At 42.8% G+C, this 21,264-nt stretch overlaps 1 protein-coding gene across 1 annotated transcript; it reads right to left on the bottom strand.

Moving 5' to 3' along the window:
• Positions 1-4,863: 4,863 nt before the first annotated feature.
• Positions 4,864-19,645, bottom strand: aox6 (aldehyde oxidase 6). The gene is made up of 31 exons (XM_014151595.2): positions 19,337-19,645; positions 19,004-19,061; positions 18,305-18,401; positions 17,710-17,818; positions 17,444-17,632; positions 17,268-17,348; positions 16,103-16,186; positions 15,534-15,771; positions 15,287-15,438; positions 14,925-15,018; positions 14,704-14,813; positions 14,410-14,594; positions 14,050-14,212; positions 13,846-13,935; positions 12,928-13,097; positions 10,847-10,973; positions 9,275-9,494; positions 9,036-9,160; positions 8,773-8,906; positions 8,544-8,631; positions 8,348-8,434; positions 8,024-8,215; positions 7,466-7,693; positions 7,263-7,358; positions 7,019-7,147; positions 6,781-6,855; positions 6,615-6,667; positions 6,268-6,382; positions 5,860-6,114; positions 5,515-5,682; positions 4,864-5,232 (listed from the first exon to the last, which is right to left on the bottom strand). The coding sequence occupies exons 1-31, from the start codon at positions 19,388-19,390 to the stop codon at positions 5,179-5,181; spliced, it is 4,020 nt and encodes a 1,339-aa protein (XP_014007070.1). The 5' UTR covers positions 19,391-19,645; the 3' UTR covers positions 4,864-5,178.
• Between the last annotated feature and the right edge of the window lie 1,619 nt (positions 19,646-21,264).

The raw sequence follows: 21,264 nt of genomic DNA on the forward strand, positions 1-21,264 counted from the left end.
ATATGGATAGTGATGTGAGTTAAATACTTTACATTTTAACCTAATGAATTCCAACCTTATACTTGCGCAAGATGCATTAGGGAATGGTATAGTCCCCTTAACCCAACGAGTCCCACCGTAACGCTGGCGTGTTTTGGACTTTTAACACCTTTTAAACATTGTGTGTTTGAGCTACAGACTTCTGGGGTGAACCTTTGGCTTTTTATATTTGTTGTGCATCCGTTAGTCTTTGTGATTAATGGGGGCTGAGCTAGAGTGGTGTTTGTGAGACAACGATGGATCCCGAAGGGGCGCGGGACTGGGTCTTTTACATAAATGTCTGGAGTTCGAATGGTTTCAGCTACAAACTATTAAAAGCTGAGACTCACAAATATGCACGTTTTGTGTCTATTGTGACATAGTGTCTAAAATACTGTAATAAGCTCACATAGTTGCTGTCACAAACTCCACACAGTTGTTAATAATTAGTTGGATATTAATTTCCCAGTGAGCAAACAATTTCTGCATTCATATAAATTCACTTTTTCAGGTTTTTGCTTTGCACAGACCTTATTTTATGTCAATAAAAATCATGAATGCAACTGTTTATGTCATTGTTTTGTGTACTACTCTACTTGTAGCCCTGGTTGTTGTGAAAATAAAATGGTAAAACATTTAATTGTCAGGCTAAATATAAGGGTTGGACATGCAGATAAATGAAAGTCCGATAAATGAAAAGCAGATTTTTGCTGGGGTTTCGGGACTGATAGGGTTAACCAAAAGAATACCTTAACACTACTTCATGTAAAGGTAATCACAGCATGTAACTACATGGCCCTAAGGGGCAAAGTAGCTTTTTCAATAAAGGTCACAGTTATGAAAACTTAGGACACTAAAGAGGCCTTTCTACTGACTCTGAAAAACACCAAAAGAAAGATCCCCAGGGTCCCTGCTCATGCCCAGGGTCTTGTTATGTTCATACAAATATTTACACATGTTAAGTTTGCTGAAAATAAACGCAGTTGACAGTGAGAGGACGTCTCTTTTTCTGCTGAGTTTAGACCCATACGTTGTATACGGAACAAAAAATATTCATCCTGATGACTACTAAGCCACATTGTATCTTTTATGCATGTATTTATTTTGAGCAGGACCAAAAATGCAAGTGAAAGGAGTCCATCATTCTCTCATCATCTAGTTTCAGATTTACATACTGTGACGTGGGGGAAGGATGGTAGGTTTAGATGTGTATTTATTGTCTGTTCATTTAAATAACTGTTCAGCTTTTCGTCATCTACTTGTGTTCGTGTCCATGCAGGTGTGAGTGTGGGGGCTGTCTGCACCCTGTCCAGTCTGAAGGAGGAGATGGAAAGGGCTGTGAGGGAGATGGAGGCAGAGAGAACCAGGGGGTACCAGGCTCTGCTTCAGACCCTACAGTGTCTAGCAGGGAAACAGATCCGCAACATGGCTGTAAGCCCTATAACTGTTACCTACGGATACAGATGTTCTATCATAATTTGACCAGTTTCTCACAGCAGGAAAGTAATCCTGCAGCAACAGGACACTTTAATTATAATGTGGATTATAATTAATGGACATGTTTGTATTGGCTGAGACATTTTTAGTTAGGGTAAATCAAGTCTGACATTTGAAATTACCAACTTTAGAAGCCTTTTTAAACCTTGAATACACTCAAATTTGTATTTCCTTCTGCACAGGAAAATTCTCTGTGACAACATGATGATCAAATTAAGATAGCACACCTGTATGTACCCAACAAACTTAACTGTGGTGTCTCAGATATTTCTTCTCACCCTTTTAGCATGGTTCCAGCAACGATGGTCAATGCGTAACCAGGCAAGCACAGAAAGTACAGCTTGGCTTGGCTATGTAGTGTGAAAAGGGTGTCGCTGGGTCACTGTCGTGCAATAGGCCAGTCGTATGACATTAGACCACTGCATTACTCTTGCCTGAAAGCCTTATTGATGTGTTTTATTTGATCGGTTTTATGATGTCCCGTGTAGCTGCCTTGGACTGCACGCTACAGGTCCAGTCTAAAGGTACTGTCGGCCAAAGCATTGATTCTCCTTGATTTGATCCTTTTCTTTAAGTTCGTGATCATTCAATATCACATGACCTAAATGGGAAGGACATGGTTGATTGAGTGATGCCTAGATTCATAGTATGAAACTGTCTTTTTGTTGTAGAAAATGGGACAAGGGAGATCACTCTGAATGAAGAACTCTTCACTGGCTTTGGCAAGACAGCGCTTAGACCAGATGAAGTCCTCCTGTCCATTGACATCCCCTACTCCAAACCAGTGAGGAATAACTGCTTTACTCTCTCATACAAATACCACTCTGGATATTGATGAGGACCTTGGTTTAACTCATAACTCCAACCTCTTTCTGTTGTGAATGTGATGTCAGCACAAAAGCATTTGGGTACTGAGGATTTGGTTAATTGGTAAGTGAACATGAATAATCTGTTGAGAGGTTTTCAGGTTGGAGAAATGATCTGTTGACTGATCTGTTGACCGTATTGAGGATGACTGTTGATTATTGACTGTATTATGTCTTTTGACTGTATTATGTTTGTTGACTGTAGTACAGTATTTCTTTTTTACTTTGAGAGTTTGTGTCTGCCTTTTGTCAGGTCCAGAGGAGGGAGTTTGCCTTCTCCATAGTCAACGCTGGGATGAAGGTGGTCTTCAGGGAGGGCAGCAACAAAGTGGAGTCTCTCAACATCTACTACGGAGGAGTGGGACCCACACTGGTCAAGGTTGGACGCACATGCCAGAAGCTTGTTGGACAGTGTGTAGACTGACAACAACACACTTTACAGACCTGGGTTCAAATACATGTGTATTTGATTATTTAAATAGTTATTTTCAGTGTATTTCAGTATTTTCAAATAATGTGGCCCGAATCATCTGGAATTTCAACCTGGACTCCAGGGTAGACGTAACATAGTAAATGTAAATCTGGGACACTCAAATTAGTATGATATTGTCACGACTTCCGCCAAAGTCGGTCCCTCTCCTTGTTCGGGCCGCGTTCGACGTCACCGGCTTTCTAGCCACCGCCGATCCACTTTTCATTTTCCATTTGTTCTGTCTTTGTCTTATCACACCAATCACTTGTTTATTATTTAACCCTCTGTTCCCCATGTTGTATTTGTGAGTGATTGTTATTTGTTACGTGGATTTTTGTCAGGCGTTGCACTTTTGTTTTAGACCGTGTTTTGGCACTTGTATGTGTTATGTGCTGTCATTTGGTACCGGTATTAAAGTGCACCTGTTTATTATACTCCGCTCTCCTGCACTTGACTTCGCCTCCCATATACACACATTACAGATATGTTACGTTTCGTATTTATTAATTTGTGGATGTCCATAATCCATTTTTTTTTTTATTTTTTTGTTGTCATTTAGCAGATGCTCTTATCCAGAGCGACTTACAGTAGTGAATGCATACATTATTTCATGCATTTTTTTTTTGTACTGGCCCCCCGTGGGAATCGAACCCACAACCCTGGCATTGCACACACCATGCTGGCGTTGCAAACACCATGCTCTACCAACTGAGCCACAGGGAAGGCCATATGGTATGATTTTTTTCAATTGACAATTTGTATGATATGTAACAAATTGCAATTCGTACAATATATTACAGATTGCAATTCGTACAATATGTATATATGTTCAGGGCATAGGTCAGTACACCAGAGGAGCTGCAGTTCTCTCCTGAGGGGGTTCTGATGACCAGGGGTCTGTTCTAGTACAAGATTCCTGCCCTCTGATGTCCACCTGCTAGCCAACGCACAGAACCCACATGCCATCTACATGTCCAAGGCAAGACAAACATATCACTTGACACATCAATAAAGGCATCAGTTAGGCCTAAATACAGATCATATTTTGGACAATGATTTGCACCATGCCAAATTGTGAAGTTCGTTGTGTAAAACACAAAATGCTTTCACTCAAGGTTCCTGCGGATTCACTTCCTAAGTGGTAATTGATGGTAGACCAAGTTGTTACAGGGTATAGGCGAGCCTCCAGTGTTCTTGGCCAGCACCATCTTCTTGCCATAAAGGAGGCAGTTGCTGCAGCCCGTAGAGAGAGGGGGTTAGGGGACAGCTTCCCTCTAAGCTCCCCTGCTACTGCTGAGAGGATACGCATGGCCTGTGAGGACCAGTTCACTAAGACGGTAACTTTACTTCATTTCGGAGGACACAGATCAAGTCTAGTTCTAGACTAAAAAGCAGTTTGATGGAAATTCTCCATTGAAAAAGTGCTTTTTAGTTCAGGACTAGGCTTATTCTGAGTCCACTAACTGGCCCATGTCTACTGTTTTGGTCTCTCCAATACCCTTTCGCCAACAACATTCGTTTAACAGCATCTTTTTTTCCCCTCAAGGCTCCATCTCCAAAGAAAGGAACATTCAAACCATGGAGTATCAACATACGAGTCAACTGAATATGACTTGGTAGCCTCGTCAGACCTGGGCTTGGCTCCAACTATTAATCCTTCACCTCATCTTAATGTATTGTTCGGTATTGGTGGGTTTTTTGCAGATTGTGTGCTTTCTGGATGACTTGGAAATGTATCTAGAATATGTGCTTGACTGTTGCTTGAAATTTCACTTTTGTCCTAGGAACCAAGGTTAAGATAAATACACCATCTGGTGTTGTTTGGTCGTGTATGTTTTGGGCTGTTTGTTAACTTTAACATCCTGCATCTGTGACCTACGGCCAAGAGCATTCACCATACAGAACCCAGATTCACCTAAAAATAGAACTGAATTTTGAGCATTAGTTTAATTCTGTGCTGTAAAGCATTCTGATGTCTGACTAATAAAGTATACATTTTTGAAGCATGTATTCAAGTTGAGAAACATGCAATTTATTGAAAGTGAAAGGCATACATGGCATTGGATGGATTCACAATTGGACAACCCTACCTTTCACATCAAATTTAATTTGAGACAAACTTTTGTTTTTTTAAGCAAAGTATAGGTTGGCAGCAAAAGCATAGGCTTATTCTGTAATTTGATATTTAAAGTATTGCAATCATACAGTGTTATTGATCCTTATTCAGCTAAATATAGAATTTCTATGTTAGTAACATTCTATGATTAGGTGGTATTCCTTATGGCAGTGATCAATACCTCTGACAAATCAGAATGTTATTTTAACTCAGGGAATATTCAAAGCCCATGGTTGGAATGATCCTTGTTTGCTGGCTGGAATCTGGAAAATAACAATGGCTGCCATTACTCCTGAGCAGTAAGTTGGATTTCAAACAGTCATGGCTGCCATGTGAATAAGGTACAGTACATTGAACTGGCGACTTGCCGGTTCCATTTCACTCCCTACCCCTTCCTGTTCCTAACTCCTTTATGTTTGCAGATCTGTAAGATGGAAGCAGTATGAAAACTCCATATTCAAATTGGCAAACATTGATGGGTTAGGGTCAAGCATTATGGGTTGGGGTAGGGAGTGAATTGAGACTGGCTGGTGGCGTCGCCTTACCTTCTGAGTAAAGGTGGTGTTACAGGCCAGACAGGTCCTCTCTGGGGTAGCAGGGCTGTTCAGGGTAAAGGGTCCCACCATACCAGCCTCTACCCGGGCTGCTGCCACCGCGTCTTTAATGGCGAAGAACACAGAGCTACCCAGGAACAGCACTGGCTCTCCGATTCCCTGTGGAGAAGAATATTTACTTTATCGTCAAATTAACTCGACAGAACATTCTTTACGGACTACTGTAGACACCAAAGGTCTTGTTTAAAGGCTATAACTAGTTTAACTATAGTTTTTCCTGGTCACTCACACACACACACACACACACACACACACACACACACACACTTCTCTCACCTTAGATGAGTAGATGGCATGTGGGTTGTCAGAGCCTGAAAGCAGGTAGACGTTGAACTGAAGTGGTATGTCACAGACAGCAGGGATCTTGTACTGGGACGGGCCACGTGTGTACAACACTCCCGAGGGAGAGAACTTCAGCTCCTCCATGGTGTACAGACCCAAACCCTGGATGAAAGCGCCCTCAATCTGGCCAATGTCTACGGAGGGGTTGATGCTCCTTCCAATATCCATAACAATGTCTGTCCTCACCGTCTAGACATGGGCAGAAAACAAATGTCAAATTGTGCATATTTAATAGTATGAAATAGTGAATGTCTTCATTTGAACATCTGACTAGTACCTAAGATAAAGTGTGTAACAACAGTAAAAGCATGTAGGAGATACTGGTTGTGTAAGTGAGGTTACCCTGTAGTCTCCAGTGAGACAGTCGACCTCCACCTCACTGCAGCAGGCACCGTAGGTGTAGTAGGCATACGGCCGGCCCTCCTGCTTCTCCCAGTCCATGTGGAGGTCATGACCCCTATGCAAACGTCAGCAGTTTATGTTAAACATTATTTATACCCACATTGCTATCTACTGTAAATATATACATGTTTGTATCTTTCCACATTAGATAAGAGTAGCAATATTTTACACATAGGCCCTACAGTTCTAAAGGTCAATGGTTTGTATCTGCAATAGTGAAATAAAAGATAATATGAAAGGCTTCTATACACTCCTACGTGTTAGGTCTGCATGCTGAATCTCATTACCTGTAGTATCCAGTAGCTGACAGACTGATCTTTTGGATGAATGCTGAGTTCACCTATTTTCCAGAACACAAACAGGTCATTTAGAACCATGTCGCTATTCATGAACTGATTTATATCCCTCTGTTCTACTTAAATCATTTTGTCATGGGAAGTGGTTATGAAATACCCAGGTCTGCCATGTGCCTTCTGGGTTCTGTTTCCTGACAGGTTCTAGTCTTTGGTACAGGGTCTCACAGGCATCCTAAGGGACAAGACAAAACGCGCGACAGACCGGTTGAATATGACTGATCGATTGGTTGAATATCCATACTAAACACGCCAACAGGAAAATATCCACATCAGGTGTTGGAGCACCAACTGATCTGGGATCAGGCTAGCCGGGGAGATCCCAGGTAATACTGTACCTTCACGGCCATGCCATTGGCATCCGTGCCAAAGGAGGCGGCGGAGGGGCAGGTGTTGGGCACAGCGCTGGTGTTGGTCTCTGTGATGTGGATGAGAGAGGCGGGGATGTGCAGCTCTCTACTCGCCACCTGGAGATAGATTAATTGATTGAATGTCAAAAGTACATACAGCCAAGTAGAAGCAGTACATCATTGTCTCACTCCAACTAGTCAAGCTAAGTGTAAGTACCTATACTGTAAGTACCTGTTGCATTTTAGTGTGTATTCCCTGGCCCATCTCGGTTCCACCATGACTGACTAGAACAGAACCGTCCTTGTAGATGTGTACCAGAGATGCAGCCTGTCTCAGACACACACACACACAGAAAATATCTTTATACCTTTATTTTATCGATTCATTATGTATAATTTGATTGGCTAATTTGACAGTGCAAAGGCAAAGCTAACCTGGTTCAGGAAGCCGTCTGAGAATGCGATGCCATACTTAATGGGTATCGTGGCCATGCCTCTCTTCTTCCAGCGGTTCTGCTGGTTAAACTGGGCGATGGATTTGCGCCTGCTGCCGTAGTCAGACTTCTCCTTGCATTCGTCCCAGCAACGCAGGAGGTTCTTAGGATCAAACTCAAACTTGTAATGTGTCAGGGACACCTCCTTGTACATGTTTATCTCACGGATCTGCTCAAGAAAGAGAAATTATTAAGAGAACTGTGTTATGAAGTGTATACAGTACTTTATGAAATCTAAGGCATTTATAGCATATTGACTTTATAGCATATTCAGCTATCTTAAAAATCTCCGACGTCATCAGTTTTTGAACAGACTTAATTTATGCATGTCTGTCACGAGACTACCCACTGAGAGATTTTTGTTTATATCAATTCGATTTTCCTCTATAAGGCTCTGGTACCACCCACTATTATTATAGACAATTAGCCAGGTTCTATTTATATGGCTTTCCTCCCTGTCCCCATTACCCTCCCGGACCCCTAACACTTCACCCCTGACCTCTTCAGCGTTGCAGCCCAACTTCATGGCCACGTCATTGATCATATTCTCAGTGACCAACATGCTCTGGGGCACACCGAATCCTCGGAACGCCGTGTTGGAGGGCAGGTTGGTTTTACACGCCACCGAGCGACCGCGAAGGTTGGGCACGTTGTACGCATTGTCCAGGTGAAGGAGAATCTTCTCTATTACCTGGAGAAAGGGAGGGGGCAAAGAGCTCAGACACTGTCTATGACAAGCATAGAGACAGCGTCTGGTATTAGGTGTCAAGGACGACTTGGGGTTAAGGCTTGAACGGTGAAAGGCAGAGGAAGAGTGACTCACCAACAAAGACTCATCTGCAGTGTTTCCAGAGTTGGCGTAATAATGTAGATCAGCAGCCATTATCCTCCCATCGTTCATAAAGCCCACCTGGAGACATTAACACACCATCAGTCAAATCTATAGTACCACTTAGAGATCCCTCAAATGCCTCCCTTTGTGAGTCAGTCACATCACAAAGCCTTAAGAGGGGAAGCACCTTGTGTTTGCCCAGGACAGGGTGGCGGGCCCCAGTGATCAGCATGTCCTCTCCTCTCTCCAGAACACAACGCACAGCCCGACCAGTCCTGGGTAGACAGATCAGAACAGGCCGGGATTCAAACAAACACATCAATTATGTTTTGGATTTATAGATTACCATTGCATTTGGGTTAAATATGTAATGTATCATTGGATCAAGTAGGTTATTTTAGAAGTATTCTACTTACTTCCATGCAGCCACAGAAGTGATGCAGGCTATGATAGACGTTTTGGTCACTTTCCCTCCAAACGCTCCGCCAACCCTCTTCACATGGCAGGACACTCGGTTGGAGGGAATCCCAAGAGTCTCTGCGATGGATTCCTACAGAAAAGACACAGACAAGAAACATTTCATTTGGCAATTAGGAGTAATGCCTTACACTTGAACAGTGACTATTTGATATTTTCCTATCCTCAGGGATGGAGATTGAGGAAGTAGAGTTGACTGTACCTGGGTATAGGTTGGGTGTTGACAGGAGAGATAAACTTTGAGCTCCCTGTCTTCACCAGAAGGCACAACAACCATGCTCTGTGTTTCCATGTAGAAATGCTCCTGACCACCAAGCCGGATCTCCCCTGAGATTAAAGAGCACAGCACGGCTCAGTGCATAAACTTAACCGGTACAAACACTCAAGATAGGAACCAGGTTGACACACCTGGTACGCATACGAAACTAAGACATACTGTACCTTCATAAACATGGTCAACCTTATCAAAAGCCACGTCCACGTTGCCTCGCTCGATCATCCTCTGGGGCAGAAAGAAGGACTGTTTCTCAATAGCCTCCTCAACAGTGAACACTGGGCCTGGCAGATCCTCATAGCCGATCTTCACTAGAGCCGCCCCTCTCTTAGCCTGCTTCCTGGTGTCAGCCACCACTGCACACACCATGTGACCCACGCATGACACCTGAGGAAGAGAGACGTACATAAACCTGGCAATAACATTTGTGAACATCGTATTAACTAACAGTCATGCATCTGTGTGAGAATGGCCTTCATACATGACCAAACGTATGTGGAGACCTGCTCGTCGAACATCTCATTCCAAAATCATGGGCATTAATATGGAGTTGGGGGACTTGCTTCCATTCAGCCAAAAGAGCATTAGTGAGGTCAGGCACTGATGTTGGGCGATTAGGCCTGGCTCGCAGTCGGCGTTCCAATATATCCCAAAGGTTTTCGATGAGGTCAGGGATCTGTGCAGGCCAGTCAAACCATTTCCCTGTAGACCTTGCTTTGTGCACAGGGGCATTGTCATGCTGAAACAGGAAAAGGCCTTCCCCAAACGGTTGCCACAAAGTTGGAAGCACAGAATCATCTAGAATGTCATTGTATGCTGTAGCGTTAAGATTTCTCTTCACTGAAACTAAGAGGCCTAGCCCAAACCATGAAAAACATCCCAAGGCCATTATTCCTCCTCCACCAAACGTTACAGTTAGTATTCTCCTGACATCCACCATACCCAAATTCGTCCGTCGGACTGCCAGATTGTGAAGCGTGATTCATCACTCCAGAGAATGTGTTTCCACTGCTCCAGAGTCCAATGGCGGCGAGCTTTACACCACTCCAGCCGACGCTTGGCATTGCGCATGGAGATCTTAAGCTTGTGTGCAGCTACTCGGCCATGGAAACCCACTTCATGAAGCTCCCGGCGACGATGCTTCCAGAGGCAGTTGGAACTCGGTAGTGAGTGTTGCAGCCAAGGACAGATGATTTTTTACACGATATGCGCTTTAGCACTCGGCGGTCCCGTTCTGTGAGCTTGTGTGGCCTAACACTTCGCGGCTGAGCCATTGTTGCTCCTAGACGTTCCACTTCACAATAACAGCACCAACAGTTGACCGGGGCAGGTCTTGCAGGGCATACATTTCAAGAACTGACTTGTTGGAAAGGTGACATCCTATGACAGGGCCACTTTGAAAGTCACGGAGCTCTTCAGTAAGGTCATTCTACTGCCTAATGTTAATCTATGGAGATTACATGGCTGTGTGCTCGATTTTACACACCTGTCAGCAACGGGTGTGGCTGAAATAGCAGAATACACTAATTTGAAGGGGTGTCCACATACTTTTGTATATACACAGTATAGTCTGCATTGTGAGGTGAATAAACAGCATGGCTACTCAGTTCCGGTGTGACAACACACTGGACAAGCCTTTGATGATATCATACACTGTATGAAAACAACAACACATATGATATGACATGACACGACACGTGTGATTCTGGTTGTGTCTCTTCGATAAAGCACTACAATACCTCATTCTGAGCCAGAATGTCCTCGTCTATGCCTGTAAATGTCCTGAACTTCTTCCCTGGGATGTCTTTAGAAGTGATGACATCCACCACACCTGGAACCTGGAGAGCTTCACTGATATCTATGTCTCTGTTAGGAGGGGGAGGAAAAAAATACAGTGTGTAGAGAGACAGTCATTCACATACTAACCAATACTACCTCTCATTTCATACAGGTTAGGATTATACATGGCATTGTGTTTATATGGCCATTACTCATTTACAGTGAATGACATTCAGGTAAGGATCTATGGTGGTGTATACCCATTTAACAATGAGGATAACAACCTATTGAGGACCACATGACGCACCATGCTGGTTAACAATAGCTAGTCGCTCTACACTGGTGTGTCTATGAAGCCCACTTCCTGTCCAATGAATTGTGAATGTGTGAGTAAGGTCTATACTTTGTATTCTATACAACCTGGATAAAACCCATTATTACTGTTGGCTGTGGATAGATGGTTCTATTAGATTTTTATCATTCAATATTTATTAGGGATATTGATTCAGCACAGTGCAGCCAAATGAACATCTTAAGATTCCTCATTAAATGAGAGGCAGTATTGGTGATTATATGAATGATTGGGACTGCTCACTGTATGATCTACACCAGGGGTGTACAACAGGTGGCCCGTGGGCCAAAACCGTCCTGCAAGAGATTCTTTTTGGCCCTCCAAAGTTTAGGAAAACAAACAATGATTTTAATTTAGAAAAATGATTTAGTAATCCCTCAAATAAAAAGAGACGTGATCGTGTCTCAATGTAATCAAGGTATGAAGTTAATGCAATCTCTTATTGGCTTGTGGTCAATTTGCATAGTACAAATTATTATAATTACATCCCGGCCCCACTGACCTCCAACTCCGACCCCCAAAAAACTGCCCCGCAGCTGAATCTATTTGGCTACCCCTGGGCTACACAGTGGGCTCCATTTTCAGATAGCATTAAGCCAGCGCAAATTGTCAAGCACATGCTCTTTGGCAATTTCGGCCTGTTAAAGGGGAAAGTACAACTGAATTTTTATTTTATTTAATGTTTATTTAACCAGGTAGGGTAGTTGAGAACAAGTTCTCATTTGCAACTGCGACCTGGCCAAGATAAAGCATAGCAATTCGACACAGAGTTACATATGGAATAAACAAAACATACAGTCAATAATACAGTAGAACAAAAGAAAACAAAAAGTACAGTGAGTGCAAATGAGGTAAGATAAGGCATCTTCCGCATTTAACCCAACCTCTGAATCAGAGAGGTGGCACCCGGGGAACAGTGGGTTAACTGCCTTGCTCAGGGGCAGAACGACAGATTTTTACCTTGTCGGATCGGGGATTCGATCCAGCAACCTTTCTGTTACTGGCCCAACGCTCTAACCACTAGGCTACCTGCCACCCCACAGGAAAGTCCTACTTTTTTTAATATGATAACTGATGACCAATGGACCACACAGGTCGGTAATTTGACCACGCTTACAAGTTTAGATAGCTGGCTGCTGGAAGAAAAAAAAAATTGCTGACATGGACTAATTGTGTAACTGCTTATGCACAACCAAATTTCTTAATTGCACCTTGTTCATTCTATTGTTCTAACTCTCAACAATAAGTTGAGACCCCGAATGAGTTCCAAATGTATGTATTTTTTAATAAAAGGGGGACTAGGATGAGAATATTCCGTTCCCCCAGCCGAATTAGAGTTGATGACAACACACAGACCGCCAATAACCAACAGAACTTGACAAAAGCATGCAGTATTAAGCCATGGAACGCCCTTGATTGGCCAGTGAGTGGCCAAGCCCTCGTCACACCTACAACTTGTTTATTCATCGTGCCACCACTAGCTAATGCGCTCACAATTCCGGCTGTGAAAATAGCACAAATATTTCTGACCCCCCCCCCCCCCCCCCTCGACCTATAGTGCTACCGCCAGTGCTTAGATTTACCATTGCTTTAGGTTTGTTAAAATAGAGCTCAGTATGTTATGAACTAAGAAAGTGGTTTGTGAGGAAACTTATCCATGAATACTTTGCAATGTTCTCCAGGACTTACAGGATCTTAGCGTGTGGTCTGGTGCTAGTGACCAGGACTATGTGGAGCTCTCCGTCCATCTTGGGGATGTCATCACAGTAAACAGCTTCTCCAGTAGCCTGGCTGATGGCTGAACGGTGCATGATCGGCCGACCTACTGGGTCGTCGCCACTCTGGCCTTTCACCACAGCCTGAGACCAAAACACATGTTTTTATGACAGCCTGAAATGTAACCATGTTTGTTTCCACACCAATCAACCCAACTTTATTGTCCTCAGAGGAAATGTTGGTTTGTAGGCAGGGGTAATCTTTCGTGAACTGACTAAATGACGTGAGATTTTAGTCCTGGGTTAACATGATCAAACCATGATTGTTAATAAGAATTTGTTCTTAAAAAAATAAGTTTGCATTTTTACAAACAAATGAACATTTTCAATGTAAATTGCATGCTAGATTAGGGTCCAGACACTTTTTTTTACAATTTACTCCAACCAGCGCTTCACTTCCTCACCCTCGTTATGCAGTATGGGGGCTCTGAAAAAAACGAACAAATGCTCCAAAAACAACCAAAAACTTCCTTTTAGAAATGTCCCAGTATAATGATGCAGGTTCTTTAGGTGTTGCACACATGAAATGGTACGATTCGAGCCGTTTCCCCTATCCAGCTGTTCCATTCTCCGTGAAGCCTGCTGCTAGAAGGGACGGCGAGGTATTGCTCGAGTCGCAAAACAAAATGGAATATAACGTTCAGAATGACAATGGCACGTGTACAACACGTAAAGACCTGCATCACGTTTCTAAAAGGATGATTTGGGCGTTTGTGGAGCATTTGTTCATGTTGTCAGATCACACGTACTGCACAATGAGGAATAGTCACTGGTTGGGGTAGGTGAAATCGCAAAATTCGTCTTCAACCGACTAAAATAAAATCAAACAGACCTGGAACTCTTGTAGGCTGGGCTGTAGCTGTTTAGGTAGTGGACGTATTCCACTGCTCATCTCTTCTGATAGGTCCTCCTGGATCACATTCTGTACAATACCAAAAACATATCTATATTTCGAGAAACATTAGCAAATCCACGTTAGAAATTTCAAGTTTGCCAAGTAGGCTGCCAATTGGGCGAAGAGTGACCCAGTCCATACCATCTCCCAGAGCTTGTGCAGCATCTGCAGATTGAACTTGAAGAGGAGGCTGAGAGTTAGGGACCTGCGGAACTCCACCTGCCCACCGGGGTGGGAGGGAGACAGGGATATCTCATCTAAGAGTTGGGTGTAGGCTTCACTCAGCGTCTGCTCATCCCACTTCCTGGAGGGGTGTGTGTTTGGATGTGGGGGGTACAAAACAAGCAAGGATGTAAAACACAGATAATGTAACACAAGAACATTACTGAGGAGGGTAACAAGGAAACATATGAATTACAAACAAGTTTAGCTAGCTCTCCTCAAAAGAAAAATAGCCCATTAACCAAACCCTGCTAATTGTGTTAAAAATTCCCTCTGTACCTTCCGATGACTGCAGCACATGTTTTGGTGGCGCTGACAGTGCATGGCCCTACACCGCCGTAGTAGATACTAAGCTCCTTGACCACGCTGGAACCCTCTGTGAACATGACCCTCATCCCAGTGGTCACTGTGGCCAGGGCATTCTCCTTACGAGGGGCCTGGCGGAACGCTCGCATGAACTCTCCCTGCAAACACAGGATTCAACTCACCTTAAGGCCAGGAGTTCTTCCTGGTGAGGTCAAATGCATGAGATTCTCAAGAGGTTCTCCATTCCCAAGTGGCTTCTTACTATACCTGTCTAGATACTGGTATGAACACAGACAGGACAATCTCATCCGGTTTTAGAGATGTTTTTCCAAACCCCACAAAGAAATCTTTATTAAGCAGGATTTCTTGTCTTCCCCCTGGTATAGAACCAATTAACACAATGATTTGTAATAATTCAATACAAAACATGGTTAAATTAGACACAGAATAAATGAAATGAATGAAAATGGTCACTACTGACAACTCACTCTTTGACACCACATTAAGTGTGCAGTTCCCAGCAGCGAACACAGGGTTCAGGTCTGAATTGGGATATGCACTGACAATATTGCCTCCTATGGACTAACACACACAGAAACACACCATAAATATGTTTAACAGTCAAACAAATGCAAAAATACATGTTTACCAGTGATCCCCTGAGGGTAGTTAAGACGTAGCGATTTGGACAGTAATGTGCAGCACAGCTGTTAGCCTGGTTCCAGACCTGTTTGTGCTATATAGCCAACAATGACCAAAGGTGCTGGCAAGACCGGACAAACCAGGCCACCATCTGGGACCAGGCTACAAAGCTGTTAGTGAATGACAGAAACAGATGACTCATACGCACGGCAACGTTGCGTATCTGCTGTCCTCCCAGGTTCCCCAGCTGCTGTAGGAGGGATCTGTATATCTCTGTCTTCTCCTCAGGAATCTCCTGGACCAGCCCCTCCAACAGGGCCTTAACCACAGACAGACTGCAGCCAGCCCCGATACACACACCTACAGACACAACAGACAAACATGAACAGTTCTGAGAGACCGAGAGAGACTGAGACCGAAACCGAGAGAGAGAGAATAAGAACAAGAGAGCTTACCTTGCGGAGTCTTGGTAACCTCGAACAGCTCTTGGACTCTGGTGGGTGATATTATTATGGGATGCCAGGCACCTTTGAACTTGATGTCTGGGCCGATGTTGGTGTTGCCCATGACCAGCGGTGCCTGAGGGTGGCTGGTCTTCAGCTGGATCAGTTCCTCCAGAGACACAGGGGAGACCCACACCATCCTTTCCCCACGGAACAGCTGACTAACCTGGGGCTCTGTCTCTGCCATCAGCTGAGTGGAGGATAGCGGAGGATTGTCAGGATATAAATATCGCTAGGTTATAGACTAACGAGGATATAGTCTAATGTCGTTAAAACAGTCTAAGACCTATGAGGCATTCGACGGACAACTCTTATAGCAAAATAACAGTATTTTGCCAATTTGGTGTCAATTAATAATTCTGTCTTGTGTAAAGGTTGTTAATTCAACTATTTTAGACTGAAGAATGGTACTTTTTGACTGTTACACAGTGACATACAGTATATGATGAGAGCATATCAAACTGTGTAATTCACTATTTGACCACTAGTACATTGAGTGGCCACTAGTCCCGCTGCCTTACTATGAGTTCTGGTGGGAAGATGAGATCTTGGGTGGGGTCCAGAGGGAGGAGGTCCTCCTGGTCAAACAGCTGTGGTGGAAGCTCCTGGAAGACACAGTCAATGTCATGTATGCCAACAAACACGTCTCGCTTTTTATAAAACAAGTGTGTTAAATCGGATTAAATGCAGCAATGTCATGGAATTGTGAACTATAACTTTACAATGTCATTAGTGAGGTGGTAACATTTGTTTAAATTGAACCTTTAACTAGGCAAGTCAGTTAAGAACAAATTCTTATTTACAATGACAGCCTACCCCGGCCAAACCCTAACGATGCTGGGCCAATTGGGCGCCTCCCAATCACGGCCGGTTGTGATACAGCCTGGAATCGAACCAGGGTCTGTAGTGAGGCCTCTAGCACTGAGATGCACTGCCTAAGACCGCTGCGCCACTCGACAATACAATGACTAAATTATATTATACAGCTAAGCCATGCAAATTAAATGTAGTGTTTAAAGGAGCAATCAGCAGTTGAAACAGTAAAAAGCAGCTTCCCCCATTTCTGTAAAAAGCTGAGGGATAGGGCTAGAGAAACACTCAAATGCATAGACAGAGCAATGGATGCAAGGACTGACCATCCATCCAAATTATAGTTTTTAACCATGTTGAGGGTATATAGTGTTTCTTTACATTACTTTGTTTACAAACATTGGAGTGGAGCTTATATTTTGGGCACTGATGCGGTACGACAGTTGAACCAAGCCCATGAATCATTTCTAAGTTATATTTTCAAGAATGAATGGGTACACATGATTCAAGTCCAAAAATTGATGTAGCAACTGCATATTACCCTTTAATGGCTGCCCCTCTTCACACAAATATATATATATATATTTTTTAAAGTCGCACGATTTAGAGCAAAAATAAAATGTCCTCAAGCTTCCAGTAAAGAGATCAAAATACTTCCTATCGGGCTATGGCTGAACCATGCCTCTTTAAGCCTTAAAGTCAGGCAAGAATCTCTTGATTAGGTCACTAGGTGTTGAACTAAGATTAATATAGTACTTTAACAAGAGGTTGTACTTTATTTATGTTTATTCGCTCAGTTGCCTCACTTCTCAAAAAAGGAAAATCTGTTAAACATTTCATAAAATGCGTATGGCCTGAATAGAAAGAGTCACTCACATTCTCTGATCTCTCCGGAGACGACTCTCCATTCAGACAACATCCGGCACCATTACCATTGGCTTGACAACAGTTTGATTCCTAAAGATGGATAACAGGATGGGTTATACATTCACTTTACAGACAGTAAATACAAATGCAATGCGTGTGTCTGTTATGTGCAATATAATTTATACCGGACTAAAAGTCTTGCAGCCATCAACAATGGGACGATATCCTGTGCACCGGCACAAATTGCCTCCAAGTGCCACTGTGATGTCCTCCATGTTGGGCTGTGGTTTGTTCCTCAGTAAAGTGTACATGGACATCACCATGCCTGGAGTACAGAACCCACACTGAGACCCGTGGGCCTTGGCTATACGCTCCTGCAAGCACACACACAAGCATATAATCCAGTCAGCCACACTGAATGAGAGCTTCAGCCATCCATCGTAGGGCCTACCTGTACTGGGTGCACCCTGGTCTTGGTGTTGCCAATGCCCTCCACAGTGGTGACTGCTGCCCCCTGAAGCTGGCAGACTGGCAGCAGGCAGGCGTTGGCAGAGTAATGGCTAGTAGGTGAAGGTAAACTGGCCTAAGTGGCATTTACATTTTCAATATGAACGTAATATATCATCCAAGTTTTATAGAGAACATCATAAGTAGGGCTTTGAAGACACTGGAAGATAAATGTTGGATTTGTCCATGCATCAGTTTTTCTTCATGCAAATTGTGTCCAAAAAGCACCTTCTGCCACAACTATACAGACACGCTATGCACTTCATACAAATTCTTATTTACAATGACGGCCTACCAGGGAACAGTGGGTTGGTTAACTTGTTCAGGGGCAGAACGACAGATTTTTACCTTGTCAGCTCGGGGATTCAATCCAGCAACCTTTCAGTTACTGGCCCAACGCTCTAACCACTAGGCTACCTGCCACCCCACAGAAAAGGCCTACTTAAAAGTTACTGTCTCAATATGCCAATTATAGTATTCATCAACAGTGTAAAGTTCATAAAAATCAGTCAATCATTTATTGAGGGATGAAAGGATACAGGATGGTCTTGGTGCCAGGCTGGTAGCGAGACACCATGACAGTACAGGCTCCACATCCTCCTCCTCCACATCCGTACTTGGTACCAGTCAACCTCACTGGAGTCAGGCACCGTCAAGGAATATAATAGTACATGCCACTCAGCAGACATTTTTATCCAAAGTGATTTACAGTACAGTGAGTGATCGATGGATACATTTTCAGTATGTGATCAATGCAGAAATTCAACCCACACAACGTTACCAGCTGAGGAGACACTCTGCTTGGGCTAGACAATCTATCAGTATCCATATTTCCACATACCATAACATTAAACGATTTCAACGGATATATTATACAGTCAATCCTAATCAAAGGAAAGTGCACACTCACAGTGACACGCACCATGGAACTCTCTCTGATAGGCCTTATAACATTATTGTCACACCTCACTCTGGACTGGCTTGTGTGGTAAACAAAACACACTTAGAAAAATCAGTGCACCACCCTAGGCTACCCATAAAGTATGAACTTTTAAGTTACTGATTGTGCAATCAGTTGGCTATAGTTTACGCAACATCTGTCCGTTTTTCTTCAGGATAAATATTAATAAGAGTACACTACAAAAATAGTACACTATATTATTCATTTCAATGTAAATACTTAATTCAATGTGGGTGCTTCACTTCTCATCTATACATTTTCAGCAAGGAAAGGATACACCTCTCTCGGAGGTAAGACAGTAACATAGTCTCTGGGTCTGCATTGTTTTCGGTCACCTGTTTGAAAGCAGGAGAGAAATCGTGTAAAACACATGCAGTAGTTTTTCGGTCATTCTGAGACAGTAGGCCTGAAGCCTACATCCAGTATCTTTGGTACAAACACAGACGACGGGAAGTAATCATTGATCAACAACATTAGCAGCCATGCAGTTTTGTACAGGAACAGTACGTAGTTGGATAAAGTTAGGCAACGTGCAAAATAATCGCAAAGTGCTTCACCTTAAACCAACATACAGCTAATGCACAATACAATAACACAGTAAATGATTTACCTTTTTACCGTTGACATAGAAACACAAGCAGTCGGTTTCTTTATTCTCGCTCATTTTCTTCTCATTTGCGCATTAAAGTCCAGTGTTAACGGTTTCTGCGACTACTCAAACGCCTCCTTGACGAAAGCAAATTCAGCTGCTTTCCTTGCCGTTTTGTAGAACCTTTCACCTAGTGGTTGATATACAACAAACAGTCCCGTTATTAAACCCGTTGATAATGACTGATTTGAAATCGATACGATAGTCAGAGGAGAAAGTACATTTGGAGTGCATAGCCTACTGTAAATTGACTCCACCTCCCAATGTCAATGTTGTGTAACAACAAAGTTGAACCCTCTTACTTCAATCAACACTAACTGATGGAATGCAGATACAGGATTAATACATTTCAATTAATGACATCTTGGTATCGTAAGGTGCCCTAAATGGAAAAATAACCTATTAAATGTTGTTTTCTTCGCATAATTTTGACCAAAGAGAATGAAACTATGCACTTCTAACCAGAGGGTGGCACTACAACCTAACCTACCTAAATCCTCTCAACGAAATCATTGCTAATCACTTGTTAGGCTACCACATTGATTGATCGAGCTAACAAGGTACAAATCTGTCGTTTTGGCCCTAAACAAGGCAGTTAACCCACTGTTCCTAGGACGACATTGCATATAAGAATTTGTTCTTAACTGACTTGCCTAGTTAAATAAAGGTAAAATAAATATAAATAATATATGTATATATATATATATATATATATATATATATATATATATAGAAAGCTGACATTTATAATATACAACAATTGCCCTTTGAGCAATTTTCTTTCTGAGACTGTGCCAAATCATAATGTGATGGGCAGTAAAATAAGTACAATAAATCATTTCCAATATCATGATGTTTGTGGAGTGTTGTTTTGATTTCATAGAGGCATGGTTAGGGTTAAATGTATTCTGCCCATGTGCACTAAATTCCACACTCTCAGAGGAAGACTGATAGATAGCCTTTTTGGGTGTTGGCAGGTCACCTTGTTCTCTCTGTCTCTCTCTGTGTCTCTCTGTGTCTCTTCAGCAGCACATTGTCTCCCAGTCAGTCAGACAGGCTGACCTAGACTGTGCTTCCTGTCTGTGGGCTGTTGTTTTGTTGCCAGGTCCCTCTCTTCTCTGCTGCTCTGTAGGACAGGTCTGTCCCAGGGGACTGAGAATGAGGAATGCACTGAGAGCACTTTCACAAGAAAATGGTGTCTAATAATTCTGTATGACAAGACACGGAAATTAGTATTAATGAATAAATCTATTAATTCATTAAAGTGACCCCATCGAGTTCATGACTTTGTGTACCAGGGGTTACTGTAGATAAGCCCCAAACCATACAATTAGCATGTCAGCTGAATATGAGCTTCTTCTGGGTTGTTTGTGTGAATAGGGAGATAGAATAATGTTATGGTATGGTAGGTACCACATCAGTGTGCTTTTCCCTTTTCCCCTAAGGGGTTCACATTGATATTATTCCTTTATTGTGATACTGGTTGTACCCTACCTAAAACAACATCAGTGTACATACAGTACAGTCTAGCTTCTGTCTTTGGTTACTCAGCTAGGAGATCTGAGTGATTTCAGCCGTGCTGCTGGGTTTAATGTGGTGTCTTACATGCTGTTTCAACAGTAAACTTTGAAGATAGGATCAGGACTGCAGAACACAATTACATAATGCTCAGATGACTAGAGCACAGTCAGACGGATTGAAGTTCACAGCTTGTTTCTAATTCAGTCTGACTTCACCAAGAGGTTGAGTGAAGAACATGACTCTGAATTTGACTTGAAAACCTCTTTCCTTCATTTCTTTCCCTCACTTAAGAAGCAAACCCTCTCAGGAATCCAGACTCGGGAATTTAACCCAGTGGTGTTACTATTCAGCCAAACTCTGGAATTGAA

Source organism: Salmo salar, chromosome ssa17 (genome assembly GCF_905237065.1).
Source record: "Salmo salar chromosome ssa17, Ssal_v3.1, whole genome shotgun sequence".
NCBI classification, from domain to species: domain Eukaryota; kingdom Metazoa; phylum Chordata; class Actinopteri; order Salmoniformes; family Salmonidae; genus Salmo; species Salmo salar.